The sequence below is a fragment of the Manacus vitellinus genome, unplaced genomic scaffold (assembly GCF_001715985.3).
Source record: "Manacus vitellinus isolate BGI_N305 unplaced genomic scaffold, ASM171598v3 scaffold_3_pilon, whole genome shotgun sequence".
Lineage (NCBI taxonomy): Eukaryota > Metazoa > Chordata > Aves > Passeriformes > Pipridae > Manacus > Manacus vitellinus.
Window position 1 is genome coordinate 11,973,999 of NW_021940535.1, and position 20,415 is coordinate 11,994,413.

At 40.5% G+C, this 20,415-nt stretch overlaps 2 protein-coding genes across 5 annotated transcripts in view; one reads left to right on the plus strand and one right to left on the minus strand.

Annotated features, from left to right (window-relative positions):
* Positions 1-1,251, plus strand: part of ACAD11 (acyl-CoA dehydrogenase family member 11) — a 29,848-nt gene extending 28,597 nt beyond the window's left edge. For both annotated transcript variants that reach the window (XM_018075585.1, XM_018075587.2), the window contains 2 exons: positions 301-410; positions 895-1,251. In XM_018075585.1, the coding sequence (XP_017931074.1) occupies positions 301-410; positions 895-1,009 (225 nt within the window). In that variant the 3' untranslated portion in view covers positions 1,010-1,251. The remainder of the gene's footprint in view (positions 1-300; positions 411-894) is intronic.
* Positions 1,252-2,637: 1,386 nt separating this feature from the next.
* Positions 2,638-20,415, minus strand: part of DNAJC13 (DnaJ heat shock protein family (Hsp40) member C13) — a 55,853-nt gene continuing 38,075 nt past the window's right edge. For all 3 annotated transcript variants that reach the window (XM_018075571.2, XM_008933535.4, XM_018075570.2), the window contains 20 exons: positions 20,061-20,245; positions 18,526-18,600; positions 18,205-18,324; positions 17,120-17,299; positions 16,195-16,362; positions 15,463-15,576; positions 15,009-15,125; positions 14,294-14,471; positions 13,139-13,230; positions 12,654-12,753; positions 12,126-12,200; positions 11,894-12,006; positions 11,296-11,465; positions 10,915-10,957; positions 9,836-10,009; positions 8,625-8,804; positions 8,249-8,389; positions 7,598-7,741; positions 6,717-6,816; positions 2,638-3,481 (listed from right to left, as the gene is read on the minus strand). In XM_018075571.2, the coding sequence (XP_017931060.1) occupies positions 3,384-3,481; positions 6,717-6,816; positions 7,598-7,741; positions 8,249-8,389; positions 8,625-8,804; positions 9,836-10,009; positions 10,915-10,957; positions 11,296-11,465; positions 11,894-12,006; positions 12,126-12,200; positions 12,654-12,753; positions 13,139-13,230; positions 14,294-14,471; positions 15,009-15,125; positions 15,463-15,576; positions 16,195-16,362; positions 17,120-17,299; positions 18,205-18,324; positions 18,526-18,600; positions 20,061-20,245 (2,567 nt within the window). In that variant the 3' untranslated portion in view covers positions 2,638-3,383. The remainder of the gene's footprint in view (positions 3,482-6,716; positions 6,817-7,597; positions 7,742-8,248; positions 8,390-8,624; positions 8,805-9,835; positions 10,010-10,914; positions 10,958-11,295; positions 11,466-11,893; positions 12,007-12,125; positions 12,201-12,653; positions 12,754-13,138; positions 13,231-14,293; positions 14,472-15,008; positions 15,126-15,462; positions 15,577-16,194; positions 16,363-17,119; positions 17,300-18,204; positions 18,325-18,525; positions 18,601-20,060; positions 20,246-20,415) is intronic.

Here is a 20,415-nt window from a genome sequence, read left to right on the forward strand (position 1 = left end):
ATGTTGAAAACAGAGAGCCTTAAGATATGCTTTTAATTGTCAGAGGATTGCGGAGTGAGCTCAGAAACTTCAAGATGAATCTGTTCAAGCACTGCTTGCTTGTTTCAACACAGTAGGATAGTTTGGGGTGACTGGAAACAGTTTTACCATACCCAGGGAATAGGAACAGCAGAGCCCTTATCCAAGCCTGAGAGGAAGGAATGTACTGTGAGATACTAATCTTCAGTAGAGCTGTTAGGTAAATATTCTCACTTGCTTATGAAAGTACTACTGATATTGTGAGTTCTCTTCTAATTACAGGTAGCCATGACCAAAGTGGTTGTTCCACGAGCTGTGCTTAAAGTGATTGACTGTGCAGTTCAAGTGTGCGGTGGAGCTGGAGTTTCTCAGGATTTTCCTTTGGCTTTTATGTGAGTAAAGGGAGACTTACCTGTAGATTCTAAGTATTCCCTCTAAGATCATTTTATAACACCAGTACATGCTGTTTCACTTCAGGTAGCTTGAAATAATAGTCCATATACCTTTAAGCTATAAAACTTAAACCAATTGTTTTTAGAGTTCAATTTTAGTGCAATTACCCTTACCAGAAAACCGCAGAACCTGGCACTTGATCTAAAATAGTTCTTATCAGCAGCAAAGAGGATCTGCGTTTAAAGATTAATCTTGTCCCTTATGGCCTTCGGGAGAAGCAAAACTTCTGAATTCCCAGCCCACCCATCTCAATCTTGCCAGGAAGATTTTGTGGCAGTATCTCCTGTGTGATAGCGCTTTTCCAAGAAACCAGTGTCAGAAGGATTCTGTAGTAAAACCAGTGCTGAAAGCTCCCACTGTCAGACCCTCTGGCTGCTGTGGCAGGGTCAGAAACCTGCCCCTAATTCAGCTCTCCCAACACAGGTTTGCTTATATCCGGACCTTGCGCCTGGCAGATGGGCCTGATGAAGTTCATCTCTCAACAATTGCAAGGTGGGAACTGCTTGACCAGTCCAAGAAGCTCACTGCAAAAATCTAATGGCAGCATAGAGCCTTCTCAAACGGAATGGAATAGAAAATTTAGGAAAGGGGTTTTTTCCAGTTGTTTAAGGTAAAATTGAATGAATACAAAAACTCGAAGCAATTCTTCTCTCCCTCTTACAATCATTACACTTGAGAATCATGGGCTTGCTTTTAAGAATTAGCAGAATGGTATCTAAATAACAACTTACCTGGGTTCTTTGTAACACTAAATAAAATCTGTTTTCTAATAGGCCTAAACTGCTTTCTTTGTTCTGAGCGAAAGCCCTTTATCCTTTCATTGTAGGCAAAGCAGTTCTGAGTCAGAAGTCTCACACAGTTTAGTTTACTGCAAGCTAGGCTGAACTTTTAGTTTTTGATTAAATGACAAACATTGAAGGTAATGCCTTTCTTTCCTTTTTCCAAAGTTCAGCTGTACTCCAACCCTTTCTCCTCTCCAGTTCCTGCTCTCAGCTGCTCTTCTAGTCCTAAGGCTACATTCAGTCCTTCCCCCAGCTCCCCCTCAAGTGAAGCTCAGGGCAGCACAGGAGACTGGGGTCAGCGTGTAGCTAGGTCAGTTTGTCTGCTACTCCTTGCTTCTTACTCCTTTGCTGCGTTTCTCCAAATGGATCTCCTCACACTTTTTCTTATTGGTGTTCCTTTTGTCTTCCCTTGCATCTTTACTTCTGTCTCCTTTTGTGCACCCTCACAAGCCTCCTGTCTCCTGGTCCAAGCTACTCCCACCCTTAAATATGTCTAAGCACAGGTAGCACCTTCCCTCTCCAAGGAGCTGAAGTTTTAGCTGGCACCAGCAGTGACGGACATGGGGCAGTTTATGGCCTCCTCTGCTACCAAAACAGGCTCTGCCATTCATGCCCAATACACCTTTATGAAGTTCTCAAAGGTCATAGTTCCTCAGTTCTGCTCCTGTAATAATCCTCTTTGACATTAGTTACTTACAAGAGAACTTGCCCCTGCAGGAACAGAACCAGGCAGCTCCCGGCATATTGTGCTGTTGGTAGCCCTACTTCCTGTAAAGTTAGGATAATCACTTTTCAATTTATACAGGACTGATCAACATTTAACTTAAGGGTACAAGTGTTTACTGTTTGTGTGAACAAACAAGCCCCCCCTCCAAGTTCCTCCCTGCTGGAGCTTGGAGGGAACACACTCTGCTTGGCTCAATCTTCGGGGTGAGGCTGCGGCCACTTCTGTCCTTGAGCCCGCAGCCTGAAGGATGTCCAGCTATAGCTGTAGTAGTCAGACAGGGTGGTACACATACAGAGGACCTGGAGCTGGAGGCATTCCACAAAGCTTCTTACCTCATATTAATTCATTATACTTAAAAACAAGATTATAATGTCTTTTGGGAAAACAGTAATTCTTGTTTACATTTCCATCCACCTTACTTTCCTCTTGCTTCCTGCCAAGAATGTTTCCTAGGAAGCTGAGAGTGTTACTAAGTCAGTGGCTGAAATGCACTGTATGTGGTTCAGGAGTTGTGCTCCAGGCTGTCAAAACCTGCACAATGTGTTTTTTCAATGAAGAATGTCCAGGGACCATATTTAGCCATGTTCCAATTAGGATCTCTGACTACCCTCATTTCCTGCACCTTCAAAGAACAGCTACACAAGAACAACACCTTTATCTCATTAACAAGGCTCTTAATTCCCTTTATTTTAAAATTTTATGTACATATGAATGATCTGTATAATGTACACTCAATATAGAAAGTTTTTATATACTGGATAATGTATAGAACATTTCACAATTACACTAATTTCTTACATAACATGTCAACTTTAAGGTTTTTTTGCTGAAGCTTTGTCAATTTGGTCAAGCCAGTTATACATACGAATGTCTAATGCTGTTTGATCTGAGGAAGAAGATAATAATGTTAATGATTAAGGACATGAGTGAACTGGTGCAGAGACAAAACCCTTTGCAGGTCATGTTCAATGGGAGTGATCACATCAGACTGAGAAAAGAAGGGATGCCCATTTAGTGGGGTTCGGTGAGGTCAAAGTTATTTTAGCCCAATTCCTCTAGACTGTAGCTCAACTCCAGTCATGCTAATTCATAAAATATAAAAACTAGGAAAGTTTGATTCACAGTCTTGTAAACAAATATAAAGGAACAAAATGTGCTTATGTACAACAAGAAAAAATTCTTGTGTACCCATTTCAGCTGATCCACAGAGTGCTTTCTTGTGTTACAGTGTGGTAGTTAGAATCACTGACTTTTTCCTAGAAAAAAAAAGTCATAGAAAAAAGGAATAACACTGTCATAAACACCCAGAAAGGCAGTAAGTTCACTTCAATGTACTGGAGGAAAGTGCAGTTCCTCATCACTGGCCAGTCTGCCTTTGTCTCTTTCACAAGGATTTCCAGTCCTTAACTGACATCTCCCACGTCGTTGTCTACTGGGGGTGGTACGTTGGGCATTACAGATGACGTTGTCCCTGCAGTAAGGTAACCAGCAACTCCAGGGCCTTTGGGGAAGGAAACAAATACTGGCGATTAGTTTTCATTCTACAGGCTGATTGAACAGCTTTATTCCCTCTGGTAACACATCATCTAAGTCAACCAGACACCTTACACAAGAACATTTAGGAGTTTTTGTTAAGATTCTATGAAATCTAGGAACACTAGGAACTAAGGCTTATTAGTCCACTAAGTGGAGTAGCTTGTGGAGGCCATTCTTGGACTTGCTCAGTGTTTTTTGTTCTGATGTGCCAAATAAGTTACAAAAGAACCCCAACCACTAGCAGTACCCATCTCACCTTCTGCCACGGAAGCAGCAGTAAAGAGGGGGTGGCCTTCCTTTGCTAAGGAAAGGCCCTGCCATGGAAGTGAAGTAAGTTCAGGCATGCGTTCCACTACTGGGCTCCTCATGTATGCTTTCAGGGTTGTAAAGGTTTTTTCCAGCTGCATATTCCAAGGAAGCTCAGTGGGCTGCCCCATGAAGGAGCAGAACTGCCTAAAGCTTGTCTAGGCAGCATTTTGTGCCTTCAGTTAGGAAAAGGTAACACATTCTTAGAATACACAAACTACGTACTGGAGATGCAGAGCTCCTTAAAATTAGTAAATCTCCATTTTGATTACTACGGGGCAGTTAGTTTTGCACTGCAGGCAAAGCCCCTCTCCCTAAAAGCTTGGAATTAAAAATTTAGTCATATAGAAACTTTCAACAAATGCAATAAAAACTCACATTGCAGCAAGAGGTGTTTCAACAGTAACTAATGACTGTAGAATACTCCCCATCCACAGCATGTTCCTGCACCGATACAGTGATCAACTTGGTATTAGACCTCCAGCCTACACTGCCAACATTCAACATGGTGAATTCTATTGGGTCCTGTACTCTCCCCACTTAAATCATCCTCACTGAGTTCTCACAAATTTACTATCCCTTCCTGTCCCACCCTCCTCCTCAACTACACCCCAGAGCCAGAACATCAGAGCGTGGTTTGTCTCCTTGTGAACTGTCCTACGCTACTACTGTGAGGAAGAGAGCAAAGCAAGCAGTGCCTTTGGTATTTAAAAGCGCTCTGCCTTCAGGAGGGGACCTCTCTTTGCCAGCTCACCGGTGGCACCTGCCAAAAGCCACACCCACTGTTACTAGTGCAAAAATTCCCCATAGTTATCTTGTGCCTCAAACTTTTCCACTATGGAGGATTCCTAACATAGTTCAGAAGTTCAGTTCCTGTGTAGTACCAGCAAGTACCAGCCACTGCAGTTATCAGTGTTGTGCTCCTGTGTGCTCGAAGAAGGCGAGTTTATCAGTGTTTGGCACTTTGGGACCACACATTTGTCACAGCTCTATGACATGCATCTGTTGCTTGGAATGCAGCAAGTGCAGTGTGCGTTCTATGAGATGGTATCTACCTGCTTTAGAGAGCTACACAGAAGTTAGCAAGCTGCCTGACAGAGCAGATCTAAAGCCCACTTCTCAGGTGAAGGGGACTGCTGCCAGTTAGAAGGGAAGGAGAAGAGACACCTGAGGGAAGAGAAACAAGCAAGGGAAGTTTCAAGGGAAGTGCAAATAGCAAAGCAATTTGAAGCAAGACATAAGGCAGAATACAAGATAAGAGAGGTTAAAAATAAAGCTTTTAGTTTGATTTCCATCTACACTTTGCATTTGTACAGCATCTTCATTCTACATTGGCAAGCACTTAAACATTAGGCAATTTAAAAGCAGCACAGGCCTTAAGGCAATTGGAAAGCTATATTGTCCCCAGTCTCAAGCCTGACCACATCTGGTATAGTGGCAATTCTTGGCCAGTAATCACCCAGCATTTTCTTCATATTTCTATATTTACGGTATTTATGAAATACCAAGGAAATTCAGTACCAACTGAATCAGGTGTTCAGGTATTCTTTGTCAAAGTGGCATTAAATGGTACAATAAACAGAAAACTCCTGTTCAGAACTAAAGCACAGAGTCTTTCCTGTGTGGAAAAATGCATCAAGTGTTGTAATATACCTACTCTCAAACTCTAAGCATCTGCTTCTAGACCATGTAATTCTGGACCTGAAAGGCTCTTGCTTCATTTTCTTAAAATACATGTTAGTATCTTGCAAGAAAAACTTTGGTCATCTGATTTATACCTCACTAGTTCAGTTATGCTCAAAAGCTTTACCAAGACTCCTATAGTGGGTTAGGTGAGAAAGTTCCATGTGGCACATGGATGTGTTCACACTGGCTTTAAGGGCCTTAAAACATCACCTGGGAGGCAAAGCTCTTAAAACCGAATGATTGTTCAGCGGATGGCTACTGAGAAGTCAGAAGTTTACATCATGTGTTGCTTTAGATAAAGTTTGCTACAATGTCATTACTTGCTATATCTGAAAATATGTGATAGGAAGTTTTGGACTGTGATACTGTGTCTATCAAGTGCTGCACAGGAGTGAAGGAAGAACCTGCTGTGATGTAACTGTTCTAGGATTGTGTCTGCACCATGCCATTAACAGCAACAAGGTTCTCATCAGTTGCTGTCCTTTGTGTGTGCAGCACACACAGCTAAAATGCTCTTCTACACTGCCAGTGGCACTGAGGCAGCACCCCTGGGGTGCCATTTTGATCTTGGTGGCACCAGCAGGGGACTCACCCAGGGTGCACCACTGCTGCAGTCAAGTGTATGCCACCAGCTCCACATACACAAGCACGAGGCCATCTTGCCAGTGCACTGAGTCTGCCTGGAATACAGCCTCAAACTCCAAGCTATTAACATTCCAACTTTTCCAATACTACTACTAGCTGCCTAACACTAAGCCGTGTAATTCACATGGCCAATTAATACAGGCAGTCTAACTGATTTTGGAGACAGTTTGTTCCTCCCTCCAACCTTGGAAAACCATGTGTTCTAGGACTGAAAAAGACTGATCCTGAGAAAGCAAGAAAGCTACTGTCACATTCATTAGTTCCAATTACATCTCTGCTTTATCACCACAGAGTACTTTCAAGTCTTGCCAGTGTCCAGATTCCATTGCTCTGATATTTTAGAAGTAGGTACAGCAAAGACTACCCAGAGAAATACATTCTCAATCAACAAGAAGTTTGGCTTTTGATGAATGTTTTAAAAACTTACTGTATTTTTACAGCATTGAATGTTCAGACCATGGGATGGCACTAGATCCTGGGGATAAACAGTATTTCCAGAGTCCAGTCTGACAATTAAATAACTGTTCAGTATGACTCAGCATAAACAGGAAAGAGTTGCTAACCTGTGAGGTATCCTGCTGTTTGCGTATCAGAAATGAACAAGTCGTGTTTCTGATCCTTGAAGGCACTCCACACAGAAGAACGAGACAGAATTTCATTTACCTACAGTAATTGAAAAGATTAACACAGTGAGCAAGTGACATTTGTCATGTTCTAGGCGAATAAACTCATTTTCTAAAACCAAACCATTCCAAAGGGATTACCAAAGAGCATGGCAGTAGTTCAGGCTGTGATATGGAATTCACACATATTTCCAAGGAGACTTGCTTTTCCATGTTAACTGTGCAGCTGAACACATAATGCTCAAAAAAAGTCATTTAGTAGCTTGACTTTGTCTCTCATTCCCCAGTTAAGTGACAATGAAAAGCAACTGTGCAAGCAGCCACTTGCCACGCACCTACAGCTGAGGCAGAATAGGACTTCTCCTGTACTGTAGCAAGATAGGGACAACTTGGAAGAAGGACCTATCCCCAGTTTCCCTCTGTTTCAGAAAGCTTTCAACACAAGGGTAAGTGAAAGGCACCAAGGACTTGCACAGTTACCGGGACCAATTTTACCAGCTTGAATATACCCATAAAGCTGCTGCAGTTGTCTATTTATTTGGGAAACAAAAAAGCAATTTACATTTATAACAAGTTCTGAAGAGTTGTCAGTAGAAGCCAGCTAGCTTATAGAACATTTCTGTACTTGGAATTTGTCTTGTTAGTGCTCTTCACATGCATTGAACCAATGACTTCTAATAAATAGATGATGATGTAATGATTTTGTAGTTACAGGATGTGAACATTTTAGGTGGAATGATGCACATGACAGGCAGAAAATTAAACAAGGGATGTTCAGAGTTCAAGTGTCAAACCCCAGATGAAGACTTATCAGTACCTACCTGTTCCCCATACTGCAGGCTACGAGACATGGATTTCAGAGCTTTAACAATCTGAGCTTTTGTTGCAGATGGACTTTCCAGGTTCTCAAGACCAACACCTTCAAGCAGCTTTAGAAGATAAGGGACCAAATCTGCTTTCAAAGCCTGCAAACATACCCAAATGAGTTGTCTTAACATGGACTAGGAAGTTCCATATAGATGTTTACATTACTAGCATTAGTGTGAATGAGAAGTGCCAACAGCTATCACTAATATGCTAAAGCCAAGGCCCATCCATTTTTCCTGAGCTGTATGAATACATAAGTATGTATTGAATACGAATACAAGAGAAAGCAAAGATCCTGTCCAGCAATTCTGCTCTGTCCAGGTGTAAACACAGTTGAGTTAGCTGGCATTCCTACACTACACTTTCTCAGCAGACACCAGTCAACACTACCCTACGCATTAAGCTTCAACACTCAGGTAACATCCTCGAATAGGTCTGCATTTTAGATAAAGAACTGACTTCAACAAGAAAAGCACATTAGTTAAGTTCTAGGAGGCTTCCCAGATGCTATCTAAATTGAACTGTACCTCTGTTCTTCTGAACAGTTTAGATGTATCTAAATGTAAAAATACCACATTTTTACAGTCTCAGAATGCACTACTTACTTGGGCTACTAAGTCAGTTTGTTCCTTCTGAAACATTCGATTCAGTGTTTCACAGGCTACGCCAACTATATCCGATCTCTTTTTCATTCCATTCATGAGAGGGCTGATGGTCTCTAGTGATGCCATTGCTCGAACACAAAGCTATAGAGAGATAGAAACATCCAGAATACTTTATTTTGTGCCAAGATTAATGGTTACTGCAGATATGGTCAGCCAAGACCATGAATTTCTCAGTCTTTAATCTATCAATTCCCCATTAATTAGCTATAAGTCCCTGCTCATCTGTTACACAACATTTATAGTTAGAATAATGCCTTTTCAACAATACAAATAACTCCAGGTTTGCTTTTTCTCAAGCACTTAAATGATTCAGTACCTCATTGTCAGACAGTATGTGCATGACACGAATGGCACTTTTGGGAATGGCATTGTTCTTGTGATTCATAGCCTGGATTATCTTGTGAAGATGACCAAGTGGAGGAACTTGATCAGCTAGCTGAGGCTGGGCACTGAACAGGCACACAGTTGCTGTGGTAATGGTTTCTAAAGTTTCCCCCTGCAGAAAATCAAAAATCAACACAAAGGATAGCTCAGTAAAGCCTTATGTATCATCATCATAATAACAACATTTCTCACTTACTGTGCATTGTAGATTTTTCCCCTAATGCTTTTATGTCACTTGGCTCTCAAACTATTAAAACAAGAAGTTAAGAACATGATTATCAGCTCCAGTAGTGGCAGACATTCATTAGTTCCATGAACACAGACCACATGGGAATTCCTAAGCAGTATTTCCAGCATCTAGAGAATCCAATGTCTGGCTGCAGCCTCTGCATGCATCCATGTGCTAACTTGCCTGGTGGAAGTATGATAGCATGGATGTTCAGGCTGACCACCTGAACATCTGCAGCCTGTGCAGCAGGACTCACCACACCTGGGTGTATTCCACATGCCCCTACAAACAGCTATCACATCTTTGCAATAAGGATGTCCGTTTTATTCAACATGCAAGTGAATTTCTGCCCTGCAAGCCTCACCACAAATCTGTCTGAACGCTGTTCAAGTAATGACAAGTTAATGATATGACTAAAAACTGAATTTTAAACATTGTTCTCATTCAAACTGTAACACATTTGCTCTACCCATTACACTAATTGTTAGGTGGCAGCCTTCTGTAGGTCACGTAAGTTACACTAGAGTGGGAAGTCAGTTTTGCAGAAGGACAACAGAAGTGTCAAGAGCTGAAAATTTTTAGACATTGTAGAACAAGTGCCATTTTCTTAAGTCAGCCAGTCATGAAATAATTAAAAGATACTTAATTTGTTAAGCCTCATCTCTAGTGCAAAATAAGCCTCTAAGACATAACTTAAGCTAATTCTGGGGCTTCAGGGACTTTAAAAGCACTGACTCATGTTCAAAAGTAGCCTCAATATATCAACAATGTGCTTTTATAAAGAATCAGAAAGTAGGCGAAAAAACCCATTCATGTTGGGAAGAAAGTGTGAGAATCTAAGTTAGACACTAAAAGACTAGTAGATTAAAACTGTTAAACAAATTCAAAGAGTAGAATCAGAAAAATCATCTTACATGGGGGTTATTTTTCTCCAGTAGTTCAGTAAACTTTTCCAACAGTGCAATGAGAAATTCTCTTGGTTTCCGTAAAACCCAGGCCGGCTGGGCAATAAAAATCCTTAGGAAGACTCCCCCCACTGAAAGTTCACCTTCTGCCTCACCATACACCACAGCAAAGTCTTCAGGCAGCTGTTGAATTGCAAAGTACAAGGAGTTATTGGCGAGGGTATTTGTGAGAGCAGCAACTGTTTCTCTACATGGTCAGGGTCACTAACTAACTGTATTTTCTGTATTTTCTGAAACAGAGCTGGGCAAGACCAATAAACACTTCATTTTGAAGGAACATGAGGTAAGAAATGACATTAGAAGGAACAGTTCAGGCAGTACTACTACAGTGAACTTTTCTTTCAAAAAATGTAACTGAACCTACAACTGCATCAGTGGTAAACCCTGGTTCAAGAGAAGTGCCAACAGCAAGGCTGATGATACAACAGTCCTTTCCTTCCTTTCTTGCCCACTTCAGGGGGAGGTTTCTCACCATCACCCTAGGGAAGTTTCCAGTTCCCACCTGGATCAAAATAGCTACCCTGCATGTGTTTAGAAATTGGTTTAATGTTGAACTAGAGCACTGTTGGGAGGAAGTCATGTCTGGCCTTTCACAGTTATTGGGAAATACTACAAACTGAAACACCTCACTTATTGACCCGATGCAAAGCACAGTATATTTTGAGACTTGGTGACTTAAAGTTATGAACATTTACCAAGAGCAAGTTTTCTACAGCTGTGTAGTGACAGGACTTTTTCCAGCAAACCGGTATTCTTTGTTGCTGACTTTTGATGCATTTTAGAATGATTTGAATGATCTGAAAATTCAGAGTATGTTGGCAGTGGTTTTGCCAGTAAGTGTCTAATTTCAAGGTACAACTAGTAATGAAAACATCAAACCAGCTATGTTTTCAGTTACCAACAGTTACGTTCATAGCACAGCAGTGAATTCCTGTTGGCACTTAAACAGGAGAGCCTGCCATGCATCTATTATCAGCTGGCTTATAGTCTCCCTGGACGGACTCAAAGCAGAAACAGTATACTTTTACCTTCCAGTTGGTGTCAGGGTTGTCCCTCTGAAGTTTAAAGTGCCTTGAAAGAGAAAGTAAGTTTTAACAAGCAGTAAAAGAAGCAGTTGTCTTCCCTACTTGACACCTCAGTCTCCCTCCATCATTGTGAAGCCATCCCAGCTTCTAAACCCCATTTTCTTCCCATTGCAACCCCCTCCAGATCTTACAACAGTGAGCAAATACCTGGATTATGCACAGACTGCTCTTGCATCACTGAGTTACAGGTACAATACACAAACAGTGAACAAGTTTCTTTTCACTGAAGCAGAGTTTTGTCTGACAGTTCTACAGAAACTCTGGTTTATTGCCACTAAGAATGTTTCAGTTAAGGATATACTGTGTCAGTAGGTCTTCACATACTCAAGCATCATTTCTCGAACTGTTGTTGATACTCTCTCCCTGGAGCTGTCATTCCAAATTAATTCTGGATTTTCATGAGTTCCCTCAAAGATATGAACAGCAGCTTCAGGGTTGTCTCTCATGGCATCCATGAAAACTCCAGGTAAAAATTTCATTAGTGTAATTCTAACCTAGAAAGGATAAACAGAATTGACATTTAGTATATCATATGACATTTAGTATATCATAAGACAAACTAAATGACAGGACAAACTAAATGACAGAAACACAGAGAACTCCAGGAAGTCCAATTATCTGTAATACTATAATTGCCAACTGCTACAACAGAACACTACAAAATAAAATAGTGCCATCATTTCAAATAGCAATAACCAATGACAGGTCTGAAATCTAGGTCTCTAATGCTGAAGTCAATACAAATAGAAACCAAACTGCTTATAGCAGTTAGAGAAAATACAACAACGTCTAGAAGTCTGCTCACAGATTAAGGGTTAACTATTTGAAAAAGCCAGACTGTTCTATACATGAACATTTTAGACAGAGTGGTTTTTTGCTTGTCTTTAAAGGGAGTTCCAACATGAGCTGTTACTATCCTTACCTTTGGACCCACCAGCTTATCTGCAGTCATTTTGGCAAAGAGCTCTGCTGTCTGAGCTCGGACCTGCGGATGTGTGGAGTTGCAAAACATATCTAGTAAATAGATTAAAGCACCTGTAACAAAGAGTTAGAAAAACATTCAAATTTTTTTCTACTCACAAGTAGTAGGAAGAAAGAGTATCTACTTTACATCCAGTGCTGCAGAAACATTTGCTTTCAGTGTAGTACTGTACCTTTTGCCATGGCCTCTTTAATTATTTTTGTGCTAGATGTCAAAGCATACAAAGTTTCAAGGACAAGCTGCCGACCTGTCAAAATAAAACTTTGTGTCATACAGATTATGAACTAATAAAAGATGAACATAACTGATCTTAACAGAAAGCTGTATCAAAACAACAAAGCTTATGACAATTGCAAGCTTATTCTGGCTAAACCCAATTAGTTAAGGAATGTCAAAAATCAATCATACATTCCAGTACAGCATAGCTTCATAAGTAGATGTTTACTACCTAAATTCCCTAAAATAATTAGTCAGTGGAACACTACACAATTCAAACCCAATCAGAATACCTGATGTTTCAGCTCACGCATTTAAGACAAGAAATCAGTTACGCAGAACATTTTTTTAAATCATCCTCCCTGAAAGAGGATTAGGGTTTTAACCTAAAACCCAAGTGGTAAGCTCAACCAGCTGCATTCTAATTAATTTTTGAGTTGGAAACCCTCTACCTTGCAAGACTTAAGAATCATATAATACATACTTGAAGGTAAGGAATGCAGGAGTGCCAGTAGGTTAGAGAGAACCATTGACTCAGCAATGTTGTTAACACATTCTTGGTTACTTGTTACTATGTTCACTACCTGTAAAAGATCAGAAACAACACTTGATTATATTCCAGCTTTTAAGACACTGTCCAGAAGATGCAGTGTGTGGTGAAGTCAGTCACTTCACTGGCAAATAGAGTTGATATTTACAACATTTATTCCTGCCACCAAATTGTCTTGTCTCCTCAGGGAAAAAGGGAGCAAAGACTCAGGCAAGAAGCTATCACCTGTTTCTCTGAGGAGTAACTGACACCTTAGAACTCCAATCTTGATATTGTTTAGATGCTACTCTAACAGTTACACCATCAGGTTTGTTTATGGTTATTGTGTAGAACATCTAGACAGGTTTAGTGGTTTAGGGTACTTTTGGTTTTGTTGTTGTTTTATTTGTTTTTTGTTGGTTGGGTGGTTTAGTTTTTACCTCCAGAGCCAACTGCTGCACCAGGCCAGCTCCATGAACACGCAGAAGGGAGAATATCAACTTAAAGTGACCTATGCATTCACATTCAGAACCTGTAAGATACAAGATAAGTTACTCTTCATGTTAGCCAAAGCACTCACTGAAGGCCATCCCAAGCCCATATTTTGGTCTACAGAGAGGTGTTAAAGACTACATGGCTTTATACAGTCTGCCACAATAGTTGTAACAGCTCGTACAGGACAGCATCTGCTAAAGAGTTAGAAAATTTTAAACTCCTCTCTATTAATCTACCTTCCACAAAGTCTCAGATCAACGATATTCCAAAAGCAGAGGATACTTCCTCCCTCTGAAGTAAGTAACTGAGCTAGTTCTTGTAAGAATGCAAGTAATAAATTGCATCATTTTATTTATCCTTGATCATCAGTACTTGTCTTCAAATTCACTTGCCCTTTCAGAATGTCCCAGCTCAGAGCAGGGTTGCTATATGCAGCAGTAACAGCTGCCTTCAGGGTTATAACTGTAAACACAGAATATCCAGTCTGAGAACAATTTAACCACCTATTATTAGGAGCTACAATAGTAGCATGATTTCCTTTTAGAACTGGAGAGTGTCCTAATCATTTGTTTTAGGCTTTTCCAGTCCGTATGTTGGTATGTGCTCATAAACTTTTGCTGATATTAGCTGCCCACTCTCAAAAGCATTTTCTCCTCCTGCTTTAGTAAGGCCTCAACACTAATGACATTTAGGTGTTTACTAACATGCAGTACTCTGTTCAAAGAAGTTCTTTTTGATGCAAGGAAGTTTAAAAAAAAAAAAAAATCAGTTAAAGATTCTTCGAAGGATTACAGGAAGTTCCATCCAGGAGGCTTAAGTGTTCCTGGCAACAGCAGGCTCAAATTAGAGTGAAAACCTAGTGATTCAGAGATGAAAATAGATAAGGCTTGAATTTCACACAAAACTTAAACACATCTACTGATTACGTTCTCCAGGTGAGGAAAAAATAAGCAAGCCTTTATGGCTTATCAACAGTGTTAAAAGTCTGTTAACCAGCAAAACAAGCTTCCTTCTCAGCGGAAGATAAAGACTACAGAGGTCCACAACTTTTAAGGTTGTCCACAAAAGGGTATATGAAGTAAGTTCCATTTTAAGCCTACCTGGGTTGTGTTTTATCACGTTTCTCAGAGCCTCCAGGGCCATTTCAACTCTCCGTAACCGATCTCCATGTTGATTGGACTCCACTTTCCCAGTCTGTGTTATTGCCATTAGCGTATGAAGGTACTGTGCTTGTGAGCCTACGTAATCCAAAAGGCTCGCAGCAAACGCTTTAGGAAGCTTTAAAGTAGAGATGAGAGCATTTTTAGCTCTGCGATGCAACAGTATTCCCAGTAGAAGAAAATGTATCCAAATAACTTGTCCTACAACTCACATATTCCCTTTCTCCAGACAGGCAGACAGAAAACACTTCTCTTTAATCACTACAACATCTGGAAGACATTAATCCTATTTCTATCTAAACATACCCTTAAGAGGCTGCCACTACTTCAACAGGTATATGTTTGCCCATAGATACAGATGGACTGCAAAGCCACTAGGCAGAATCACCATTGCCTGGAACTACTGAAGCAACTCAAGTGTCTGCAGAACAAGCTTGTAGAGAAAAGTCATTAAGACATCTGAAGCAGCACATCTTAGTGCAGACTAGTTCTTTAAATTTCTTCTGCTCCAGTAAAGGCATGTCTCATAACATACTGGTCTTGAAGAAAATTTCCATCAGATTTTGTATTTTCTCCATTCTGTACTGGCAGATAAACAGGAATTAGCAGCATTCCAAACACTAGTTTCAACAGGAAGGTTTTAGCTACATCTCACCTCTAGTTGGAAGGTAGGGACCTCATTGTAGACTCTAACAAAAATCTCTCCCACAATAAGTTCCTTTGCATGGTCACTGAAGACAAAGTCAGATCCATAGCTCTTGTCACAATCACCCTTTAAGCAGAGATAAGCAGCAAAAGCTCAGACAGAAAATCATCTTGTAGAAAGTGTAAAGCTATAAACCGATAATGAAATAGGCAATACTTGAGCAGAAAACTTAATGCTTCAGCAAAAGTCAGAAGCTCAGATTGAAACATAACAAGAAATAAACAAGCAAACTCTTAGGGTTTTTTGTTTTCTTTTAAAAACTACTGAATGAAGAAAGTGACTTAGGAGTAGTCAACAATAGAAATTTGTATAAACTATAACGCTGCATCACAGGGGGATGTACCAAAACACAAAACAGTTTAAAAAAAAACAGTAGCAGGATTTAAAGTAAGAAGTATCTTACTCTCTTAATCATGCTTTCTTGTTGAGATTCCAAAAACTCAAGTAGTTCAGCTCTTGTCCCATTGTTCCAGATCAAGTAGGGGTTCTCTGTGTTACTGTTAAGCATCTTCAGAGTCTAAGAAATAAGGAATTTACATGATGCAACATTTACAACAGTTTTCGATCGTTATGCATAGTAATCAGCATGTTTCACAATGTTAGTTAATCCAATCTCATTAGCAATGAGACCAATTACAAAACCAAATTGAAAGTGTGAAGTTTCCCATACTGGAAAAGCATACTAGAAAAACAGTATGTACAAGTTATTCGGTCTAGTACAATCTATATTACAGGGTTTTTTTATTGTGCTTTGAGCCACATTTACTTCAGATTCTCCATCTATTTTTGGTAGTGAACAGCAACTATCTGCAGTATCTCTTTATAGATGACTTCCTTGGTACCACTTTAAAGAGATAAGTTTAGCCTTTACTCTCCATCATCTAAGCCTTCAACAATTAACTCAACTTCTTTGTCCCTATATTTGTTTTGCAAATACTATTCTATAGAGCACTGCTCCTGTCTATAGTGTTCGAGGTCAAAGCAGTTTCTGTTCCCTGCAGTTACTCCAACTGCAAAGAAAAATCACACTGCTGTTCTCAGTATCCAGTTGGTCTAAGAGAGTTCAGTGTTTTAGAAGGAACCAGGTACTCCTTCCATAAATCACTAGAGAAAGTTTTGGCCAACAGACATTTACCTCAGTAGGACTGACCACAGCGAGTTTTCTGGCAATATAGGGTGTCAACATTCCAGCCAAGCTTTTCCTGATTGTTGGGTTTTCAGGGGTAGCTTGATCATCAGAAAGATACCCTCCAAGGCGACTCAAGGCCAGGAGACTGAGCTTAGCAAGGCTATTTGCTACCTCCTGAAAAAGACAGACAGTTAGAGAAAACCTAGAGCTTACTGAAGAATTATCAGAATAACCAAAAGGGTTGTTCAACACTTTTGCACCAGAATGAACAGCACTGATATTCTCTATTTATCTTGGCTTAATAAGTGCAGTAAGACATAAGCACTGATAAGCAGGAAAACCTGGGGCAGGAAGATGAGCTGAAAGCTACAGAAGCTATTTAATGTATTGGTTTCTGACCAGACAACAATTCCTGCTCACACAGTCGAATATCAGCATAACAAATCTTTTATGAGAGTGATACAAGACTTTATAGCTACAATAGTGTTCAAAGTTCATCTCATCCAGTAACTGAGGAAGAAATGTCATACTGAGAGGGTCACCATTTGAGGAAAAAGCAGATATTTTCCATAAGTTCTCAGTACCACTAGACAACCCTTTCAGCTGAGCCTCAAAAGACTGATAACAAAAATGTACATTTCTACTGTTAGCTATTGGTAAAAAATCTCTTGCACTAAGTCCATTAGAAACCGCAGGCTTTGGCAGCTTTAATATTTGAACTCTTTAAAAAAAACCCAAAACCCCCAAAAAACAACACCCAAGAAGTATTTACACCGCTACACAAAGATCCCTTTCCCAAACTGCTTTGTTACCATTGCTGTTCATGCAATTCAATGATCCTAATAAGTATTTGAATACACTTAAGTCTATTTGTAAGAGTTGGCAAGCAACAACCATTGGTGTCTGATAGCATGCATCTTGGGAACATTACCTGGTGGTTTGAATCTTCACTTTTCTGAATCCCACTCTCTTCCAGTGTATAGTCATAGTTGAAGAGGTAACCCAGTAAGTACCAGAGAACACCAGCTTGAAATAAGTGTGTTTGTAGCCAGTAATCTAAGGCAAAAGAGCTAACGCACTCTACTCCTAAAGCAGCTACTCGTGGTATGGTCTGAGGGAGAAAAAAGAAGTTTGCCTTAGTACTTGTAACCAAAGAGTGCCAACTGGTTCCCTTGCCAAAGATTTAAAGCCAAAACTAGCTGATCCTAGAGTACTATCTAGGCAGCAGAGAGAAGAAAACTGAAGTACAGGTAACATCTGCAGTGTCTGGTAACCACCAACATGGCTAATTAGTCAGCATCTTTCAAAGGGAAGAGTACTCAAATAGTTATTTCACATTATTAGAAATGAGCATTATCTCCTGATTTAGCACAGTAAACCAAGCAGCTAGATGTGTCAGTTAAAAGGCTGAATCTTTACAGTGATTGCATTTTAAGCCCACTAAATAGATTCCAATGCCAAGCGCTGAGAACAAGGCAGTGGAGTTCTGTATCTCCTCATGATTGGCTGGGATCTTTCAGAAGGGTTGATTGGTCAGTGCAACTACGAGGAAAGGCTGAGAGAACTGGGTTTGTTCAGCCTGGAAAGGAGAAGGTTCTGGGGCTTTGCAGCCTCCCAGTACCTGAACAGAGCCTATGAAGAAAGATGGAGAGACTATTTACAAGGGCATGTAGTGACAGGACAAGGGGGAATGGATTCAAACTGAAGAAGAATAGGTTTACATCAGATACTAGGAAGAAATTCTTTACTGTGAGGGTGGTGAGGCACTGGGACAGGTTTCCCTGAGAAGCCTGAGATGCCCCATCCCTGTTCAAGGCCAGGCTGGATAGAGCTCTGAACAACCTAGTCTAGTGAAAAGTGTCCCTGCCCATGGCAGCGGGGGTGGAATTACATGATCTTTAAGGTCCCTTAGAACTCAGGCCATTCTATGATTGTCTTATCTCCTTTAAAAGTAGAATATTCCCCTAAACATTTGACAGTTCAACACCCATTTAGGCAAAAGAAAGGAGCGCTTACCTTGCCATAATACAGTAGTCTACAGAGGTCCTTAATTATGTTAGGCATTTCTGTAATCTTCTCTCTGCAGTCCTCAAACTGAGCTGCTACACTGTAACACTTACTAATGTATCCACATACCTACAAAAAGCAGCATTTTATTGGTTACAAGTAGAGGAAAATGCAAGTTTACAATCCTATTGTCAATATATATACTACTATATCAATATTTTATATTATGTATATATATACACACTTATATTTATTATCATTTTATACATATACTATAATGTATCAGCTTCTCAGAAGACTATATAATCATTTACAACTGCTGCAACTTACCTGTACAGACATATCATCTGGTTTACTAGACCGTGTCAAGACTGCTACACAACGATTAAATGCTTCTTGCAATACCTGTGAGGATTGGATGATGCATAAGTTGAGTCACAAAAAAAAGGAGATAAAAGCTGGCAGAAGTAAAACATTAGTTAGTAAACTCATTTTTAATGGCTGAAGGGAAACATTTGACAAAAATCTGCTGCTTGCTCAAATGGTTTGTAGGGGTAAAATTCCTTGCAAGTGCTGGTATTAACCTCTGGTGCTTTAGAGCTGACAGCCTTCTCACATGTGAGGTAATACCTCAGTCAGTTTGCAGATGATACTAAGTTGTGTGGGACTGTTGGTCTGCTGGAGGGTAAAAAGCCTCTACAGAGGGATCTGGACAGGCTGGATCAATGGGTCAAGGCCAAGAGTATGCAGTTCAACGAGGCCAAGTACCAAGTCCTGCACTTGGGTCATCATCACCCCATTCAATGCTACAGCCTTGGGGAAGACTGGCTGAAAAGCAGCCTGGTAGAAAAGGACCTGGGGGTGCTGGTCAACAGCTGGCTGAATGTGAGCCAGCAGTGTGCCCCAGTGGCCAAGAAGGCCAATGGCATCCTGGCCTGTATCAAAAAACAGAATTGGCAGCAGGACTAGAAGTGATTACCACCCTGTACTTGGCACTGGTGATGCTGCACCTCAAGTATTGTGTCCAGTTCTGGGCTCCTCACAGAAGAAGGGCATTGAAGCACGCCCAGAGAAGGGCAACGAAGCCGGTGAAGGGTCTGCAGCACAAGTCTGATAAAGAGGAGTTGGGTTTGTTTAGCTTGAAGAAAACGAGGTTCAGGGGGACCTTATCACTCTCTACAAGTACCTGAAAGAAGGTTGTAGCAAGGGGTAGGGGCTTGTCTCTTTCCCAAGTAACAAGAGATAGGACAAGAGGAAATGGCCTCCAGTTGCACCAGGGGAGGTTTAGCTTAGCTATTAGGAAAAATTTCTTCACCAAAAGGGTTGTCAAGCATTGGGACAGGCTGCACAGGGAAGTGAGTGAGTCACCATCCCTGAAGGTATTTAAATAGACACGTAGACATGGCACTTAGCAACATGATTTAGTGGGACCTGGCAGTGTTGGGACTAACAGTTGGACTCAATTATCTTAAAGGTCTTTTCCAACCTAAATGGTTCTAATACTGTAATATGTGCAATGAAAAGCCCTTCTGCTTGAGTGACTTGCTCACATTTATCAGTTCTTTCACATACAGAATGCAGCAGCTCTCAGTAGTGTTTTGTAAAGGCGTAGAGAAACATCATATGTAGCTTGCTTATTCACAGTTCAACAGACAAGCCCAGGTTCAGAAAGGGGTATATTCTGCTAGATGCTTCTCCTATTGGATCCAGAATAGAGATAATAAGAATGGACAAAGGTCTCAAGACCAGAAGTGATTCTCAATTGCACCTGATGTCCTATGCATTGAGGATCTAGGATTTTTAGCCGTGGAAAAGTTAAACTAAAGAGAAAAAAAAAGCATTTCAACACGTTTCTTTGCATTTACCTCAATTCCATTTTCTCTCCTCAGTTCTTCTGCATTTAATGCTGAACAACTGACAGTATGGTAAGCAAGTTCTGTAGCAGCAGGCAACAGAGGAGATTCTTTGGAAAATAAAAGGTCATCTGATGTTTCAATGGTAATAGTTTTTATCAGCATAGGATAGCCTGCATACTTGTAAGGTTTCAAATCTGAAAGACAAAAAAAAGTCAAAGCTTCCATGTAGGCACAGCCTAAGCAATTTAAACCACCACAAAATTATCAGTTGAAGACATATCAGATATGTAAGGACTAGGAATGAAAAAAAGCCAACATCTGGGAAAACTGGAGCAACACTGAGCAGCTCACACAACCTGACTCC